The 21,418-nt window shown below is 37.0% G+C and overlaps 1 protein-coding gene and 1 pseudogene across 17 annotated transcripts in view; one reads left to right on the top strand and one right to left on the bottom strand.

Moving 5' to 3' along the window:
- The window catches only part of Ptprm (protein tyrosine phosphatase receptor type M), an 825,349-nt gene that overhangs the window by 309,465 nt on the left and 494,466 nt on the right, over window positions 1-21,418 (bottom strand). For all 17 annotated transcript variants that reach the window (XM_048806549.1, XM_048806555.1, XM_048806560.1 and 14 more), the window contains exons 10-11: window positions 17,105-17,306; window positions 14,274-14,376 (exon numbers count right to left, since the gene is read on the bottom strand). In XM_048806549.1, the coding sequence (XP_048662506.1) occupies window positions 14,274-14,376; window positions 17,105-17,306 (305 nt within the window). The remainder of the gene's footprint in view (window positions 1-14,273; window positions 14,377-17,104; window positions 17,307-21,418) is intronic.
- Window positions 9,431-10,217, top strand: LOC107139631 (annotated as a pseudogene).

Raw genomic sequence — 21,418 nt, 5'->3', positions numbered from 1 at the left:
TATATATATATATATATAACAATGAAGAAAACTCTGCTGCTGCTAAGAATTAAACCACAAGGATAAACCCTAAGGATTCCAATGATCATAATCTAGAAGCAAAGTCCAATGTGGTTTCTAAATATTAGAAAAGATAGGAAAGATATTAACTCAAAGTAAAGTCCTTCTTTTCAAAAGGAGTTGTGACCATATTGGTTCCAAAGAATCAGCAGGGAAGAGGTCTCCTGACCAAGAATGGGTAGTGCAAACAACAGAACCAGAGAAGAGAAGGATCCATTTTGGAGGAGGAGGCAGGGTCCTGTGAGTCATGAGGCTTGTGGATCTGAGTACAGGACTCAGTGCTTCTCAGAAAGCTCCTGGCTTTGGGGTAAGAGTGGACCAATCTCTTAACTTCCCCAACTTCAGTTCCTTCAATTGCCTAAGTGCTTCTGCTGGCATGTAAAGAGGAAGGCTGCTCTGGATGACTAAAAATCACTACATAAAGGAGCAAGCAGAGGCCTGGCATGCCCTAGCTCCTCACCCTAAGTAACAATTATGATTCATTTTGTATTATCATAATTATTACTTATCTATCACAAACTGCTAAGAAGAACATAATTGAGATTCAGGAAATATTAAACTAGAACCCAGAAGGTGTCCCAAGACACGGGCAAGATAAAGGGGTTACCATTTTATCTACACATTACACTTATCATTACTAGACAGGATAGCATCCACACTAAGACTGAACAGACTTAAGCTGTATTAGAGGCTGTCCTGGCTGGGTACATGTCAGTGATTCTCCTGCTGCCCTTTCCTGTACATATTATTATTCCTTGCCTCTAATTAATGAGGATAACAAATCTTGAAAAGTTGCACAAACAGCCCCAAGTTCACAGGCAATAAGAGACAAGATTTGAAGCCAGGATTGTCCAACTCCATGCTATGGTTGCATTTTTTTTAATGGTTCTTAAGATCTTTGCATCTTCCTTTGCTGCAAAGAGCTGTAGTTTGTAACTTCTCCAACCAATAATGCTCCTCTTATGGCCAGGGTGTTTAGATGGAACAACAGGTCTTCTACAAATCTGATGATTTCACAGAATGAATGAACAATATTAATGGCAACAGACAATGTTTAGAAATTCTAAGCATATTAATAAAAGGAAGGAATAGACACTGATCAGTAATCTAGTCAATATGTTTTGAAGGCAAATCATGATATTACAGTTCAACTCTCTTACAACATCATATTGCAAAGAATTTCCACCTACATTAATCCTCCTGACCATGCTGTGATTCGAGAAGTATATATATTTGATGCAAAATTTTACAAATACACAATCAGACTCAAGAGAGTTTTCAGGGTGACCCAGGGTACACAATTAGACATGGTGAGGAACAAGCCCAAAGTGTTCTTTGAAGGTGTGATGCCACATTTCTAAGACATTAAGTTGAATGAACTGCTTCATCTGAGAGACTGGACTTCACTTACTATAAATGAAACTGGGATCATCTGGAGAGAACTCAAGGGACAATACTCTTGATCACAGTCAGCTGCCTCCCACCCAAAGCCCCTGACTTGGAATAGATGGGAAGTATCCATTTGAAAACAACCTACTATCCATCTGGAAGCCACAGAGGCCCATTTACTGAATCTCTGCCTCAGTGATCTGCCCATATGCAAATCAAGTCCTATTTTTCCCCATTAAATCGCCTTCTAGAGTTTTATTGTTTTTATAAAAAAATAAAACAAACAAAAAGTACTACTGAGGTCTTGGCAGAGAACCAGGATTGGAAATACAGAAATAAAATCACAGAGGGAAGTCCTTGTCCTGAAGGAGCTGGCTCAGCAGGGCCAACATCCCTGACCAATGTGTTAAGTCTAGGGTGAGTTGGACTGGGAGAAAGGAGAACATGGACAGGCTAGGAGGCCAAGGAAGGCCCAAAGAAGCAGTCATCTGGGCCAAAACATGGAGTTCAGTAGAAGTGAATGAGTGAGAGAGAGACAGACAGAAGAGGGAGAGTGTAATGTGTGTGTGTTGGGGGCAGGAGGCAGCAGAGGAGAGAGAAAAGGGAAGATTCCAGTACAAAATAATCAAAATGGTTTAGAGAAACCGAGCATTTTTTTTTTCAATACTGACGATTCATCCCAGGGGTGCTCTACCACTGAGCTATACCAGCTCTTTTTATTTTTTCATTTTGAGACAAGCTCTCCCTCAGTTTCCAAGGCTGACCTCCTCCTGCCTCATCTTTCCAATATGATGTGATTTCAGGCATGTGTCACAACTGGTTCCAGAATATTCTCATTACTAAATGTACATAGTAGTCCCACCTCATGTGCAATTTCACTTTCTGTGATTTCATTTAGCAGTAATATGAAAATATTAAATGGAAAATTCCAGAAATAAACAATTTGTAAGTTTCAAATTACATGTTGTTCTGTGTAGTAAGATGAAATGTTGTATCATCCCACCCAGGATGTGAACCATCCTTTGTCAGTGTGTCCATACTATATATGCTATCCAACCCTTCGTCACTTAGAAACTGTCTTAGTTATCAGATTGACTGTTGTTGTATCTCAGAGCTTGTGATCAAGAAACACTAATAAGGGCTCCCATGTACAACAGTAGTAATGCTGGAAATTTTATTAAGGTATATTGTTGTAGTTGGTACACTTTATTACCTGTTATTAATCTCTTACTGTACTTCATTTATAAATTAAATGATACCACAGACATGTATGTATAGGGAAAAACAATTACATAGCATTCAATGTTATACATGGTTTCAGGCATCCATGGCAGGCTTGGAACATAGCCCTATAGGCTAAGGTAGGACAAAACTATTTATATAGTTTCAAGCTGGAGGATGGCTTGTAGGGGTCTGCCCCCCAAAGTGCTTAATGTTGGAGACCTTGCATGTTAAAGGAAGTCTAGATTTATGTTAAGGGCAACAAGGCTGGGATGGGTTGTGAATCAGGAAAATAAAAGCTCCTATAGCCAATGTGGGGCATGGCTAGGAGATCTAAGAAAAATATTAGTGTGGACCAACGCAATGACTGAGGGTGAAGATAGAATGAAAAGGATGTGGGGAGCTGTTCTTGCCGATCCTAAGAGATGAGAAGCTAGAAAAGTATTCAAAGGAGGCATCATGGTGACCTTCCCGATGGAGTCCGAAGTATGGCCATGTCTTATTTGAAGCAATCTTTCTGAATTTCTTTTCTTATTACAATAAATAAATAATTGGTTGATTCTAGGGTAATGTCAGGGTATTCTTTTATGCTTCTGAAATCTATGGTAGGGTCATGACATTTAACTTTTATCTAGGCATAAGAATATAAGATCAAAATTCTGTTCCTGACAGTCAAACTAATTAAACACAGGTCTTGGGTGTCTTCTTGTCTGTAAAACTTTTCAGGTGAAAAAGGTTGAGGTTCAATTCAATAAACATTCGTTGCACACTTAATTAGCCTGGAGGTACTGAATAATATTCAGAAACAAAATTATAAAACTCATAGTATAATCCTTCTGCATTTCCTATTATATTTACATACATTTTCTGAACTGTTTAACCTAGGAAAATAGTCATCCTGAACATTAAGTCCATAAATCTAATTAATGCTCCTCAGTGCTGGCCAAACCTCCTGTAAGAGTTTTCAATCTTATTAACTAGGATGACCACTACTTATGTATCTTTAGATTTTTCTGTAAGTTGCTCTTCTACCTAATGAATGTACGGCACCTTTCAATTCATTAATGAACCCGATGGGCCCCTTGCTTGTCACTTCTGACTTCCCCATCAGTCTCAGTTTCTTGTATCACATTCTTAGGAAGATACTCTTGGTTCCCTTGCAGAGAGTCCCTCCTTCTGGCACAGGTTGTGAAGTAGCCTGGACATTTCTAGACAACATTTATCATAGTCCTAGCAAAATGATTTTTAACATAATAGTGATCTACAGACAATTGGTGAATGAATGATAAATAAATAAGTGAATAAAAGCCAACTTTCAACCCTAAATTTTCCTGTAACACTTTCCAATGTTGTTAAGGGCAAGGATTTAAAGTAGACACTGGTAACCAGAAAGAGCTCTTACCATGTCTTAGGAGAAAATTTGCTATTACTGGACAAGGCAACACTCAGTAGGTATAAACAGAGAAATGCAAGAACTGGACATATATCTAAGGACAACACAAAAGGATCATGAAGATATAAGGAAAAATAAACACCTCTTCCTAATCTCTGTATTATCTAACAGGTGGAAGAACTGGATATTAATTTAATGAAGTAGCTGAAAATCCAATGCAGTAAGCACTGCAAGCATAACATATAACATAGTTGGAGATGAAACTGTGAAGACATATTTTGGTATACATTAGTGTGCTCATAAGAAATGATTACTGGATCTAGGGCTGTAGCTCAATGGCAAAGCGCTTACCTTGCATATGTGAGGCACTGGGTTCAATCCTCAGCACCACACAAAAACAAAAATTGTCCACAACTACAAAAAAATATTTAAAAAGAAATGATCACATTGTGCATATTTATAAGATGTGGTTGACCAAATGCTCTGCTAATGATAAAAAGTAGAATTCATTACATAGCTATGTCCCCTCCCCTAAAGTAAAATGAGGATCCAGAAAGGCCATGAGAAGTGGAAAGCAGGGTGTGCCCATGGGTCACTCCAGCTCTGGAAGTCTAGGACTCTAATCCTATCACACTAGCTGTCACTATCTCTTCCCTATGATCTTATCAGCCTCTACAAACTTGGAATCTTCACTCATATATACATGTATATATGAGTAAAGATTCTGACTCTTTAAAAAAGTGAAAGTGAAGCAACTATAGTCAAGTCTTTTAGTCTTTGTCAAAATTATCAAGATAATTTTCTCCCAAAAGCTCTCAGTCTTATTGGAACACTCCTAGAAATACCTCCCTTCAACTTCTTGAAAGCAAGAGTTGTGATTAAGATCCAGCAGTTCCCAAGAGCCAACAGTATTAGGTTATAAGATTCATAACTGAGACAATACACTGTCCAGGTGCTCAGGGTTTATAATTGAAGCTATTTCTAATTTCTTTCATTGTTAACATTTAGAAAAGGTCCGGATACATGGGGGGAGAACCAGCCTGTAACCTCCTGAACTGCCAATGGAAAATGTGACCAACTTTTATTTCTCCTTCCCTCCACCCTGAGGAATGGCTTCTGGGCAGTTGGGTCAGACTGAGGGGAATGGAGAACCTGACTCTACCCTCCCTTTGGGAAGGCGGCCATGGGTAATTTATAACTTCGACTATAAATGTCACTTATTCATGTAATCTGTAGGTCCAACCTCAGACATACATCTTTTTAGAGATGAACATGGGTTCCATCGGGGAGAGCAGGAACTTTAAGCAGTATGATTAAAACTTGGGTCTTCCCTGGCTCTAGGCAAGAATTAGCCAAAGTCATCAGCTAAGCAGACTGCTGGCCTTCCTTCCCAAGCTCAGAGAAGCATTTCATACTCTGGCTTTCAGTAAACAAAGACTTATCTTCATTCAGCAGGCATTGCAGACACCCCCAATCATCTCACAAGTGGCCAGCACAGGCTCTGGGTGAAGAGGTGAGAGTGACATAGTGCCAGGAAGGCAGAGAGAAGCACAAGAGAAAGGTCCAGATGGTTCTTCTGAAGGACTAATAAAGTCACACATTTGTAGGGCTTATAAAAACAGATTTAACATCATATAATTAGATATTTCTAATAAATTATCAGATTCCCTGCTAAGCTCATTTTTCAATTTCTAGTGTTTTAGTATTTCCTTTAATGAGACTTTAAACAGTGTTATTGTCATTAATTGCTTTGATTAGTCACTATAGACTCTTTTCTTCTTCTACAAAGGATTAATTATTTTTGATTTCTCTAAATCCTATTTCTAACGAAAATTGAAACATGGCAAGTACAAGACCCCCTCCCTTCATGCCCTGAAGGTTAGAGATATCTTAACTGAGCCCAAGGAAGAGAACCTTTTCCTTAGGCCTATCCTCCTGCCATCTCCCATTTGCTTTCCCAGTGCCCCAGGCCCTCTCAAGTTCTTCTGAGCAACTGCAGTCCTTCTTTACTTGTTCATTACCAAATCTCCCCTTGAGGTCAATCCTCAGTATGAAGTGCAGGGCCGTCCAGACTAGCTCAATCTCCCTTCCCTCTCCTTCCATCCTCTCCTTCCATCCTCTCCTTCCATCCTCTCCTCTCTGATTATACAACATTTCTCGTTTCCAGGTCAGACTCACCTGCGCAGTCCTCAGCTGCCCTCTTGGAACATCTGTCTCTCTCCTTTTTAATTCCCTGTCACATAACTAACCTCCCTGACCACAAATCACACACACTCCATATCACATGTATTCCCTGAACAACATCCATCTGTGAGATTCAGCTTTTTGGCTGAGTTACCTCCTCTCCAAGCCTAAGCTGACCTTCCTCTGTATCGACCACCCCTGCTCTCCCACTGGTCCCGGCCCTCATCCCTACTAGAGGAGACCAGATCACATATTGATCTGTCTCCCACCTAAACTGCTAGCCCCTAGAGAGCCAACAATTGCTGACTGTGGGTCCCCAGTGAGTAAAAAATACACATGATACTGACACAACTTTAAAAGATTAAGTAAACCATTATATCCTGGGCTTGGAAAGAGGAGAAAGCCACAACTCAGAGATAGTAAATTTGTGATGGTCACATAACTACCTAGTGACAAAGCTTGAATTTAAAACTAAATTCCCTGTTATCTCGGGGTTTATCTGAAAAGTTAGATGCACAATTTATGTAATGTATAAAGCTGAGTAATTATTTGAATATTAGAAATTTCCTTCCTAGAATATGCTGAGGGAGGAGACTGATTCTGCCTGTTGACAAGGCTTGCGGTGACACCTCACATTATCATGTGTTTTAGACTGTGCAGATCTTTATTATTATTGATAGATTTAGTAGCTTCTAATTAATTTAGAGGAAAAATATTGCTTAGACCTGGAAATCATATGCCAATTCACCGTAGGCTGATTGAAAGTGAAGCCATTCTTAAATTTGTATCACAGAATCTTTATTTATTTTTTAATTAGAGCTTTATAGTCATACATTGTAGTTGGGTTGAGTCTTTAGATATTAAAGTATACTTTGAGGTCTGACTAAAGATTTCCCTTTTTCAAAATAATATTGTCATTACAAAAGGAAAATATTATAGAGGTATGAACTTCAATGTGAGTAAATAACCAAAAAAAAAAATGTATTTTTAAATCACTATTTAATTGGCTCCTTTAAGTCAGGTCAAACTCTTGAACCAAAACCATTTTTATTAGAAGAGACAAAATCTACAATTTCAGTAGTAAATTCAAACTCAGTTATAAAGACTGAATGGTCATAAAATGTGACTGAGTCACAAATATTTTTCTCTTAAGAAAGTAGAAGAAGAACCAGCTTTATCCCTCATATTTTTTATTGGTTCAATTTATCTGTATATAATGGAAGGATTTGTTATTACATATTCTTACATGCACAGAATATCACAATACAATTTGGCAATACCATTCCCCATTATATTCCCTTTCCCTTCCCTCCCTGGCTCCTTTCCTCTACTCTCCTATCTCCCATCAATTTTCATGAAACACCCCCCTTTTTCCTTTGCCCTCTCTGGCTTCTAAAGCTGAGAGAAAACACTTGACCTTCTAATTTTGGCATATTTGCTTAACATAATGTTCTCAAGATCCATTAATTTTCCTGCAAATAACATAATTTCATTTTTCTTTATGGCCGAATAGAGCTCCATTGTTTATCTATACCATATTTTCTTTACTCATTCATCTGCTGATGGACACCTAAGCTGAGGAACCAGATTCATGAAGGGTGAGTAAAGCACTAGACTTCCTTGAGTCAGTCAAGTGAAATGAACCACTGGCTCTTCTTAGGTACATCACACTTGTGAATTTTACTGTGCTGCCCACTGGTCTTTTAGAGTGGATATAAACAGAAGATCAGTTTTCTTTGTTTTATGGCTAAGTTTATTTCAGCTGGGCTCATAAAAAAGTATATTTAGGGGAATTTGGGCTTTATCTTTGCAATAGAATGACTACTCAGAATGCATGAGGCCCTGGGCTCCAACCCCAGCACTACCTAATCAATGAATGAATGAATGTATGAATCAATCAATCAATCAATAGTTAGAGAACTATAACTATGATTCAGAGATCACTAGTGGCACACCTAATACAGAGCTGGGAAAAGTTCACTCCTTATTTGTAAGATCAATTTCTGGAAAAAAAATCACAAATGCAGAAATAAACTGTAGCCACATGTAATCTGATTTCAAAATACATAAAGAAATCAGAATTTACAGGAAATCTACTTATTGTTTTGCTGTTAGAAGCAATTGTCAAATCCATAATTCATTTTCATGTAAAATTAGATTTTTCATGATCTCAGATCTGAATAATTGAGACATACACAGGAAAAGCTAAAGAACCAGGGTTGCTCTTATGAAAAGAAAAAGCACAAACAATAGTGATACAGTGGGAGGAGGGTCATAGCACAAGCAAACACTTATATGGCATTTAGTATGTATAAAGTGTGAAGTGTTTTAAAATATATTTGCTCATTTAATCATCAAAACAGCCCATGTTCTTGGTATGCTCAAAGACTCTTCGCATGAAGAAAAGAACAGAATGTTCAAGAAGGTGGTTTTAATTAAATTAAAGTTTCTTTTTTTGGAAGTACAATCAGTGAGACAAGAAAATGGCTACAACTGCTTTAAAATATTTTTATTTAAATATCTCATTCATACTTCATACTTTTAACTCTAAGTTAAAAGTCATAATCAACTATATGCCAAAAACTGTAATTTCTAATATAGGAAGTTTTTAAAAACACAATGTATGATTATATCCTGTCTTTCATTAATAATAACAATGGTACTCCTGTTTTTGTCTCCAATCTGAGGTGACTCAGATACACAGACACTCTTGTGCTGAATTCCCTTAAGAGAAATGGCTGTCTGATAAGCAGCTGGGAACATGCAGAAGGCTGATGGCCCACAGGAGAAAATCTCATTTCTTATGTAGCCCCAGGATCAAATAAAAAATTTCCAGAAAGTATAACACATTTTCTGAAAATAAATACAATTGCTTTACTGTCTACTTTTCCTCAAAGAATGAAAACCTGTTCTTCATATTGTTCTAAGAACTTGGCATGGATTTTTTGAAAAACAACATGTTGGTAAAAAAAAAATACCATGCTTAATCCACTTTTAATTTCTGTCTAAATGGTTATAAAAGAATATCTGGTAAGAAGCTGGAGTAAATGAGGAAATATTAAAGTTAACAATGGAGTTTTAATACCTGTACATGTTTTTTGTAAAGCAGCATAAGAAAAAGATCTGATAGAAGAGTAAATAAAATCAGTACAGCTCTTTTTCTGGCTGGAACCATGAAAGAGAAGAAAAAGAAGGTTCCTGCTGTGCCAGAAACTCTTAAGAAAAAGTGAAGGAATTATGCAAGTTGAAGGTAAAGTGCCTGAGGAAGAAGTTTGCCCAAAAGATGCATAAAAGGGCAAGGAGGAAGCTTATCTATGAAAGAATCAAGCATTACCACTAGGAATATAGGCAGATGTACCTAATAGGGATTCGAATGATTAGGATGGCAAAAAAAAGCTGGCAATTTCTATGTACCTACAGAATCTAAGTTGGCATCTGTCATTGGGATCAGAGGTATCAATGGTGTGAGCCCAAAGGTTTGTAAGGTGTTACAACTTCTTTGCCTTTGCCAGATCTTAATGGCACCTTCATTAAACTCAACAAGGCCTCAATTAACATGCTGAGGAATTTGGAACCATATATGGAATGGGGGTACCCAAACCTGAAATTGGTGAATGAACTAATCTACAAGCGTGGATATGACAAAATCAATAAGAAACAAATTGCCTTGACAGATAACACTCTGATTACTCCATGTGTTGATAAATATGGCATCATCTGCATGGATGATCTGATTCATGAGATCTACACTGTTGGAAAACACTTCAAAGAAGCAAATAACTTCCTGTGGCCCTTCAAATTATCTTCTCCAAGAGTTGGAATGAAGAAAAAGATCACGAATTTTTGTAGGAGGTTGAGATGGTGGCAACAGGGAAGTCCAGATCAACAGGCTTATTAGAAGGATGAACTAAGGTATCTACCATGGTATTTTTTTAATCTGGTCAGTTAATAAAACAGTACCTGCTCTCAATATGAAAAAAAAAGAAAATAGTACACATTTTTACTGCCAACTATGGAAATGCATTCAAAGAAATAAAATTTCATAAAATTTGGACATATTATATAAAATAAATTCCTGATTTTTATATAAAACTAAAGTCATTTTGTATTGAACATTTTTAATTAGAAGGATTTTATCTGGAGAAAACATTTATGCTTTCCCCAACGAAATATTTACTATTTCACCTGAAATCTTACTTACTTACCAAGGATATATCCTTATAAAAAAAGAAAGCCAAAATATTTCTCTCATTCCTAATACCCTCAACTTTTCCCTATTCATAATATAATGAAGTTCTTATTAGCTTTAATAATTCTCAGCAACAGAAAGGATTCACAAATTGCTCTTTGAATATATTAAGGAAGCATTCAATTATAATAACAATAATACTATGGGAAGTTACCAGTGACAATAATTTAAGCACGGTATTAAAATAGTTGAAGCTGTCAATTTGAAAGACAAAGGGGTCATATCCACTAACATAACACCAACATATTACAAATCAGTTTTAAAGCTGTGGCTGTTGGTGTGGTTCCTGCTCACCTCCCCATCCCCAAGGACAGATCACTGTAAAAGACATTCCTCCCCACATAGTTTCTCCTGAAAAAATGAAACAGAGCAAGTACATACTTAAAATTTTAATCCTTCAAAATTTCACTGAAATGAATGCCAGAAGATTTAATTAGCATATTCAAGCATGGAATCTTAACTAAGAAGACATGTAGCTCCAAAATATTTATGAACATATTAAAGCAACAATGCCTAAAGAATGAAAACACGAGTCATTTGAAAACTCTATCATATGAGGTACAAAAACATGAATGAGTCTCAGGCTGGAGAGTATCAGAAGGTAGAAAACATCATTAATGGACGCTCCTCACAGTGGATTATGTATTGTGTGCATGTGCTTATATTTGTGTTTTCATGAGAGCAAAACAGCAGATTTTTGTTGGGAGAAGAAAAGCACAACAATTTATGTAAAATGTATCCTTTATTAAGAATTTCTTTCTTATTGCCAAATTATAAGAGTTTTCTCTGTTGGACTGTGTCTACACATAATGAACAGTGGAGTGCAGAAGAGAGAAATAAGGTGATTCATTAAAGAAAAAAAATTAAATCCACAAACAGATTTAAAATTCTCTCCTCGGTGCCTAGTTTACTGTCTGGAATGATAGAATTTGTGTTCTTCCTGGCCATCTCAGGATTTAAATAATTTTATGTGACAGAGGTGATGTGTTGATCAATAAAAAGACAACAATCATTTACACTGAGAGTTGAGTGCAATTTTAAGAATCTGCCATAACCAAGCTGAGCTTTTGCAGTGGAATCGATACACAACCACCTTACCTAGTGAAATGGGTAAATGAAGTATGACTGAATTTTCAACACCAATGAATATGGATCAAAGAAAAATCAAATCAATTGAAAGAATGGGTTTTGGAAATCGCACAATGACGCTATTCTTGAACACATAATACCGTGCACGTTCCAGGAAAGCAAACAGATGTTCACTTCCATTTCCCCTCTTTCTTCTAGTATTTATTTATCCTATCATTTGGAAAATGCTTTCTTGTATTGCAGTTTGATTACATGTGCATTTTGCACATTTCCAGATGTGTTCAAATGTTTTCATCCACATTATGGCTTTATATTTTAGGTCCATATGATTCTCTAATCAGAGTTCTTATGTCTCTAAACATTAAATGAAATTGAGGATTTTAATATACCCCATTCAAGTAGAGGGGACTGTGGATTTTTTTTTTCCAAACTAGTCTTTCTAGATATCCTGGTCTGCCATCTTTTCAATAGATAATCAGGCCTATTATGTTGCACTATATAATGAATTCCTTGATGAGAACACTCACTTATCTGTGAACAATACAAAACAAAATAAAAAAAAAACCTTAACAGGTTAGGTTGAGATAATTTCATCTCTCAAATTTGAGCCAAGTTAATTTACCTACCAAAGATAGGCGTCCTTCCATAAAGGCAATCCCTGTCGTGGGTTTTCCTATAAAACTTACTGAATAGTGACCCACAATAATTGATCTTGATCCCAGTATTACAAATCTGGATGATAAAGACAAATAACACATTTATTATCTCAAGATGCTAATGCTGTGGAAGAAGGTAATATGAATGCATAAAGCAAAGTGACCCTGAGAAATTCAAAGAGTCAGTAAGAAGATGATGCTTAATTGAGGCAGAACACTGATGAGCTTGGAAACGAAGGTGTTGGACTAACTATAGAAAATAGTGTGACACTATAAACCCAAATTTTGGCAGAATTTAGAGAAGTGGACCTGGTGAAATGATTAGGCATCTGCAATGAAAGTCATGCAATCTGAACTCTGACAAGCACTTGAATCTTTTTTTTTTTTAATAGACATAAAAACAGAAAGCCTGAGGACATCTACAGCTAACTAGTAAGGTCCCAAAGTCTCCAAAAGCAACTAGAAATGTATAAAAGTAAACAACAAAATAATGTCTTAGCAACATTTATAAGACAAAAATTGAATACCAGTTTGGAAGGCACCCAATGCTTTCAAAAGATAGAGGAGGGGTGGGAAGAGGGTAACACAGACTGCCCGAAGAGAAATTACTTCAAAACTTAGAGTTGGAAAGATCTATGCAAAGACGTGGATGGAAATCTGAGTGAAAGAGTTTGAAGGTAAGTGTAGCAAGAATAGAAAATGTTTAGGAGGGTTCTGTATAAGAATAAAATATAGCAGGGAATAAGCACCTGTTCTTGAGAGATGGTTAGGATTTCTGTGTCTTTCAGTTTGGAGGCGTTGAATCTGAGAGACCTCTAACCTTTCATTTGCTTGTGATTCCAACTCCTGTACTAATGACCTGTTATTTCTAATGCTGGGCAACCATTAGGTTGGTCAGAGAAAAAATGAAATCCCCAAGGCTATGTTCAGAATATAAATGTTCATTTAATGAAAATTCAGCATGTTAAGTGAACAAAGGGTAAGAAATTTTTTCAAATAAAACTTTGCATGATTCTATCCTAACATGACTTCACTATCAACTAATACTACTGTTTTTATTTTGACTTTATGTATAAACTTGAGATTATTTTATCAAATACAAAGATGCCCAACTGTTTGCACTATGACACTGCAGTGAAAATTTCATCTAATACACCCAGGTTTTAAAAAGCTCATGAAATCTGGGTTCACAAAAGAATCCAGAAAGAAACCATACACAGCCTGACTTGTGAATGTAAAAGTTTCCTTGGAGTATGCTCTTGAGAATAATACATAACTTTGAATGGAGTCTATTCTGATAAGACAACTGTAAAATATCTAAACCCCTCTGAAGCAAGTAGAAATTTCATTTATATAGATTAATGAGCTTATGACAGGTCCACACTTGAGAGTTATCGTAGCATTTCTTTGCTCCTTCCTAGGAAGAATAAATTTATTTTATTCATTCACTGTAAAAGTTATACTTTGTAATTTCTTGGCTATATAAATCATAATGCAATGAAAAATTGGGCATAGATGTTGGTAATAAACTTAAATCTGTTCAAATAAGGACTTTAGAATGTTCTTTCCAATTATCTGTTTCCTTTAAAAAATTATACATTGAATATTCAATTGAAAAAGAAACCAATTGACTGAAAATTAAATGACATAAAACCCAAATGAAAAAATAAACATTTTACTTAAAAATAGAGTTCTGGACAAAGATGTCACTTGCCCTTGGGTAAACATATTTCAGTAAGCAATTACCTTCTGGAAATAAAGCTACCTCCAAAAAAGACTGGGACTTTGTTCCTTATCTTCAAAAGAACAACACACTTGTTTCAGAATAAATCCCTTCAAACAATACTTGACCACCTTACAGTGAAGACATTTCATTTTCCTCACTTGTTTCTTTTAATTAGAGCAAATCAAAATATAGGTTTACATGCTGACTAAGGACAGCAAAGTTCTACAGAACACTTTGGGGAAATGAATCAACAGGATTTTAGTTTTCTTCTCTCTAGAGCCAGCCTACCCTCCTTCTGCTCCGTACCTGACAGGTGCGCCTCTGCTCTGTGCAGGTTTCAGCATGACTGTCACTGTATTGTCAGTTTGGTTCAAAGGTGTCTCAAGTTCATAGGCTGGCATAGATGGTGCTGGGGAAAAGGGCATAAGAGGGAAGACTCATTATTTCTGGTTGGTTGCCTCAGTGAACTTCTTACTTTCTTTTACAACAACAACAACAGCAAAAAAAATAAATAAATAAGAAGCACAGGGCATCTCATTTAAATTGCAGCTATCACCTGACTATTAACAAGCTCATATTGACTGACCCCTCTGATCCTGAGTGGAAGTTGGGAGAGGATCTGAGGGGGTTGTGAGTGTTGGTGACGTTTTGCTTCTTCATTTGGATTCTGACTAAATGTGTATAGTATGCTTTTGAATACTCATCAAACTGTATACTTAGAATTTACATGCTGTTTTGTAAAAAATGTTGTCTTCCATAAACCATTTACTTAAAAGGCATAGTTAAGTTTTGAAATAAGCACTAGGATCATAAAACTGAACTTCACAGGTCTTTCATTTAAGTAAAAGTTTCCCATGTACCAACGACCCCTGGGGAGGGGCGTTAACCCATTATGTCCCACTGTCTTATATGTGACACATCAATAAAAACTTAAATCAAGCAAGATGTCCTATAATTTAGGTGTCTTATATATATGAAGATGGGACATAATGGGTTAAAGTAGATAAGGGGAAGACATTGAAACTGAAGAAAGAAAGGCTTGGGTTTGACTTTTTGTTATGTTTTGTTTTAACCAAAGCTTATGCACATTAATCGCCTCTGAAGCTTCAGTTTATTACGTATCTTTGAATGTAGGGGAAATGACCCTATGTTCAAAGAGACAACAAGAGAGCACACCAGGCAAACATAATTCTACAAATTTTAGCTCTCTTCCCAATGTGAATCTTATTTCCAAGGCCATTTTCTGGCATTCTTTTTATTCTAGGTTGCTAAGTCTCACTACAATAAGATAGCAACAACACTTTTTGGTAATTATGCCCCCATCCTGGACAAGACAAATCATTGCATGGAGCTGTGACATGGAGGGACACAGCTCTCTACCACCCACAGGTAGATATGTCTGATAAGGTAGTGGGAGACTGTTTCTTACAAATGCAGTTTTAAAATTCATCTTAAATATAAAAAAGCTTTCATATAACAGACACAAGTTATTTCTCAGTTTCATCTATCACATTTTCTTAACATTCAAATATGACACCAATTCCATTAAAAATTAACTCCAATCCACATCACAGAATTACATTTTGTATACAAGTGGTTTTCTGAGGTCCATGAAAATAGAAAATAGGGCCCATAAACTAGCATTTTAATTTAATAAAAAACAAATAGTATTCTTGATGAGCCCACATGTCAAGGTTTTTTTTTTTTTCCTTGTGTGTGTGAGTGTGTGTGTGTATTTTTTGCTTTTGGATTATGAACTTTTGAACTTGGTATATCAACAGTGGTCAAACTCATAATTTTTAGTTTAATATAGGGAAAATAAATCTTTTTTCTAAAAGGATATCCTCCTTAAGATAATAATCTTTGAAAAATGGTTTACACTAGGAAAAATATTTAAAATTACTTGGGAGTTTTTCATATGGGTACATAAATGGCAATAAATTGATGGGCTAGATAATATTATCTTAATTCATATGTAAGGGTAAATTCACTTAATCTAGGTCAGAAAGGAAGTCTATGCAAACATCGTAACTAAAACCCAAATTTCCTGATTCCAACCAAGTCCAATGGTCTACTTGATCATTTGCATAACCTGTGTTATTTTTGAACCTCTAAAGTGGATGTCTTTTCCAACACTGTATTGGTCCTATAACCTAATGTTTTATACTAGAAATGAAATGTGCATTAAATTTCAACTCAAGTTTGCTTATATAATAAAAAAGTTTCCCTTAAGTTATAACTGCTTCAAAACAAAATTCCAAACCTTGGCCTCAGAACCCAACATAACACTTTACAGTACTCGAATTGTGGTATTCACTTCCTTCTTTTCCAAATACAAACTTTCATTGAGTTAGAAATAAATGTAGAAATTAGACTAAATATTGTTGATCTAACCCTGGCTGATTTAAAGAGTCACTTCCCTCCCCCATCTCTATCTCATCTATCCCCTCAAAAGACAGTCAAAGTCAAAACTCAAATACTTCCCCATACCCAAAGGAGTTAACAAAATGAAAGAAAATGTCCATGGAATTTAGTTTTATTGTGGTTACATATCCCATACCAGATGGCAATTTCATTTCCTCTAGACTGAAGTAAAAAGACATTTTCTGCACAGTTGAACATGCCCAGAAATATTTCTCAAATTATGACTTTGGTTGGATGGGGTAGCTGAGTCTCCAAAAAACCTAGAGGCCCTAAGAGCCTCATGCCATCTTAGTTGTTGCCTCTTTAGGATGTAAACCTACTAAAGGTGAAGGTCCTGAGGGAGGCTGATCCCTTTGGAAGCAGATTCCATATGACACTGCTTTCCCACTCAACTCTCAGGACAGAGATTTCACCAGCAAGGCTTTTCTGGTTGGTGACTTGCGATTGGCAAGGAGATGGATGAGACAGAAACTTGTGCCTCATATTCAAGTCCTCCTAGGCACACTACTAAAATAGCAGCCACTTCTTACCTCATGAGGACTTTAAGCTCCCCAATGATAAATATTGATAGCATTTCATTTAATTCCATGTGCCTGGGTTTCACATGAATAAAATGTATTAGTCTGTGTGAGCTCTGCATACTTGACAATGGGAATGGAGAAGTATAATAATGTTACTTCTGACAACAGGCATAACTCATGAATGCAAAATACCTGATATTTTGGTGGTAAACTGGTTTGTTGCTGGAGGCCCAAAACCCTTAGCTGTGCTTGCTCGAATGGTGAAGGAATACGTGGTCCCCGGGTATAGTCCGAAAAACAGAAAATGGGTTTCATTTCCCAGTTTTGAAACTCTTCCACTTTGATTGGATAAATCTATTTCTGGGTCAAAGGAACTGACTGCTTTGTAAGTGATCTGCAAAAGAAGAAGAATGTGATAAAATATCTGGAGCAGATGGACCCAGATTGCGACTTTATCCAATAAGCCCTTCTGATGTATGCACTGTCAGACCCTTTATGATAAGCTCTCCTCTTCACTAGACTCTTCAAATCCTGAATGCAGTGAATGGATGCAGGAACTCAGCCAAAACTGTTATGAGTTATTACCGTTATAGACAGAGGAACTCAGAGCCAGTAGATTAGAATGTAAAGGATGGATTCATGTTTAAGCTGATACCTTGAAGTTATTTGCTTTCAAAATGTCGTTTTTGTAAAGCTACATAACAGCTGGTTTAGAACCAAATAACAAAAGAGACAACTAGCTCAAACAGACAAGGCTCTGACAAGCATAAGGCCTCATCTCTAATCTAGTGGCCATGATTTGATTTAGCACTGAATAGGATTATTGTCTACTGGGAACAAGGACACATTTAAGTGTTTTCATCAATGTAGGAACAGAGATCTGCTCCAAAAATAAATCCTAGATGCATGCCAGGAGTTGCTGATGCTGCAAATGGAGTGCTCATTATGGGCCATACTCATTTATTTGTTTTTTCAAAGAAATATTGTCCAAAAGAACTTTCTACCACCATAGAAATGTTCTACTATGCCCTGTTCAATGTGGTGGCCATGTCACATGTGGCTACTGAGCACTTGAAATGTGGCTATTGAGTCTGAGGAAATGAAAAATCCATTTTATTTAATTTAACAAACTCAAATTTCGGTTTAAATTGCTACAACTGACTGCTAGCTGCCATACTGGAGAGTGCAATCCTAGATATTTTCATGTTTGCTACATAACAGATATCATGCTGGATGAGTCTGGAATGTTTGAAAATAAATATAACATAGGTACCTTTAAATTTTGCCCTTTCAAGTTATTTTTTAAAAAGAATTTCAGCATGAGTAGTTCATCAACTATTCAAGAACAAGTACTTTAGTGGTGATTACTAGCTTCTACTGGTTGTAATGACATAATTTTCAAATGTGGCATATTCAAAAGTTTTAAATTGCAAAACTGAGCACTTTTCTCATGTGCTTAGGTAAACTTACTTATAATTTATGTGCATGAACACTAACACTGTTATTATAGGAAGTGATAATTGACATTCTTTCTTCTTATATTTATACCATGTCATTATAATTAAGAAGACCTCTCAGAAAGAATATTTAGATTGAATCAAGTGAGCTTTGGCAAGGAAATGTTTACTGTATATATTAATCACTGCAAAGTATAACTCTCTTAGAGTCAGGCAGAAGATATGTTGTTAATCCTCTAAAAAATATCCCTCAGGAGATTAAGGAAGTCAGGAAGAAACAAGACCCAGCTGATAATGAAGGAACCTCAGTATCATATCCTCTGTGTGTGTGTATGTGTGTGTGTGTGTGCACGCGCTTGCTTGCTTGCTTGAGTAGTACTTTGTTCTCCAATTCCCAGAGAAGGGGGCAGCTCAGGGAGGCAGATCTCAACAATGATAGTATAATTGCTGCCCAAAGTCAATTTATGCATTCATTCACACATTCAGAATGTGTTTGTTGTGTGGCCTACATGCCAAGCACTGTGTTCTGAGTCATGGTGAACTGTATGGTGACTCATACACTGTACCTTCCCTGGAGGGAATAAACATCTGGTGAAGGGAAGGTTAAGGTAATCCATTAGCTACTATGCAGGAAGAGTGAAATAAGGACTAGCACTATCCTTCAGGGCTGTGTAAGTCTTCTCCTTCATTTAATCACCTTGACTAGAAACTTGAATGGGACACTATGCACACAGAACAAAGTCCAAACTCCTTTGCTTGGTGTTTCAAACTTGCTTTCATGTGCTTCTCCAAACTCATTTCTGAATACATGATACTGCCGCATTATGTTACCCTCTGATTTTTAAGGAGATGAGCCCCCAACACACTTAGGGGGCTTTTCTGATACTGCTTTTGCTCATATACTTTTACCTGCCTGAGAGAGGAAATAGTCACCTCTGTGAGATTTACCTATTCAGTTTCACTGATTCCACTCACACACTGATTGCATAGAAGGACTCTGCAAGCATGGTGGCCTGTGGGTAGGCCAGACCTACTTTAGGAAGCTAACTATCTGGATAATGTGTGGGGGAGCTGGGGAGACCTACAATAAGTAAATTAATAATTCTATAATACAAAGAATAGAAGGAGCAAACGGTGGTAAGATAAAAGACTTTGCTGGAAGAAAAGGGTCCATACACAGCCATTCAGACTGGCTGGTGAAACTGGTGTCAGTGACACCGAGATCTGAACTTTATGCAGGATCAGTCAGTTTGTGAATTTGGAGAATAATAGCATGGATGAAGTCCATACAACAGAATTGTGCTTGCCCCAGGTAATGATCAGACAGAAAGCCTGTGTGGTCTTTGGGGGCTAAAGGAGTACACAGGGGCTATCCCATGCCTAGTTTTGATCCCCAAGATTAAAATTTTGGATACATACAATGGGCAACCTTTGAAATATATACATATATATTTGTACCAGGGATTGAACCACTTAGCCACTGAGCTATGTCCCCAGATCTTTTTTTATTTTGAGACAGGGTCTCACTAAGTTGTTGAGGCTGGCCTCAAACTTGCAATCCTCCTACACCAGCCTACCAAGCTGCTGGGATTACAAGCATTGTGCCACCATGCCTAGCATCATTTGAATGCATTTAAATTGGCAATAAAATAATCTGCCTTTCTTTTACCACCTTGGATATATATCAATCATATACACATATATGTATATGTACACACACACACATATTTAATATAACCTTGGATGAAAGTTTTATTTTGATTGAAGGTGACAATAAAAGTAGAAGGGAGACCACTAGGAACTATGCCAGATTGGGAGTAGCTTTTAAGAATACAGGAGAGAGGATACTGTGGCTTCTACTACGTGGGGTGGAGAAAGCAAGAAATTAGTAGTGTTGGCATATTTTAGAGACAAAATAGAATTCAATGAAGGACTGGATATGCAGAAAAGAGGGAATAATCAAGAGTAGGTAACTATGTTTCAGGCCTAAGCAAAAAGGTGAACCCATTTTTTGAAATGAGATGGAATGAATAAGAAGGAATTTACAGATGGATGTGGACATGTCAAGTTTGAAATGCCTTTGACAGTCAAGTTGACATATGTGCATGACATGAAAATACAATTTGAGAGAGGGCTAGGTGGGATAGAAATAGAGACCTAGAGGTGTTCAGCATTGCAATAATGTTAGGATGGTTTAGAAATGGGTGCAATCACAGGGAGTTCAGAGAAAAAGAAGGAGACCCAGAACCATGCCCATGCAGGCAAAGAGACAGAGAAGCCAGAAGAAAGTGAAATGACAGAGAGGAGAAAGGAGAGAGAAGGAGGAGAGAAGGGGGGGGGGGGCAGGCGAGCATGAGCATGAGTGCATTCTTGTTAAAAAAAATTTAAAGGAAAAAGAGACAAAGTGTTTCAAGAAGGAAATACTTTTAAAGATGTTTCTGGGAATCAGGCAAGACTGGGACAACAAAGTGCGCATCCACATCTCTAACCAGAGTCCCAATATTCCTTATCTGTAAAGCCATCCTAAGTGTAGCCTACCAATCATCCATCAAACACCCACCCACTACTGAGGTTGTGTTCCTAAACTTCATTTGGCAATGAGTCATGGAGTGCTGTAAAAATATTTTGTTTTAGTCTTAAATCAGGAGCTAACTGTCAAGGGATCAGAACGTTTCATTTAATTTTATCTCCTTTCTGAGGAGTAACATGTTTTATCCTCGTTTCTGATTCTACTGTGATCAGTAAATATTTGGCACTCAGTATATATTTTCCTAAAAAGACTCCTGGGATGTGCAGGTGTGTGTGTGCACATTTGCTCCTATAAACACACTAGTACAAGCAGGTCCTCACTGTACCAGCACAGACTATAAGCAAATGCTTTATTAAGGGGATCACTGCTGCTTGGGGAATGGGGGTTTGTATCCACCCATGGGCACAGAGTAGCAGGATGTGCCACACTGGTGGATCTTCATTTTTAGTCATGGCCCTTACATGTAGATCCTCTTTCCCTGTCCCTGCAATATGTATATATAGAATAATTCATGCTCTC

This window comes from Marmota marmota, unplaced genomic scaffold (assembly GCF_001458135.2).
Source record: "Marmota marmota marmota unplaced genomic scaffold, marMar, whole genome shotgun sequence".
NCBI lineage: Eukaryota > Metazoa > Chordata > Mammalia > Rodentia > Sciuridae > Marmota > Marmota marmota.
This window is presented reverse-complemented; position numbering and strand designations above follow the sequence as displayed.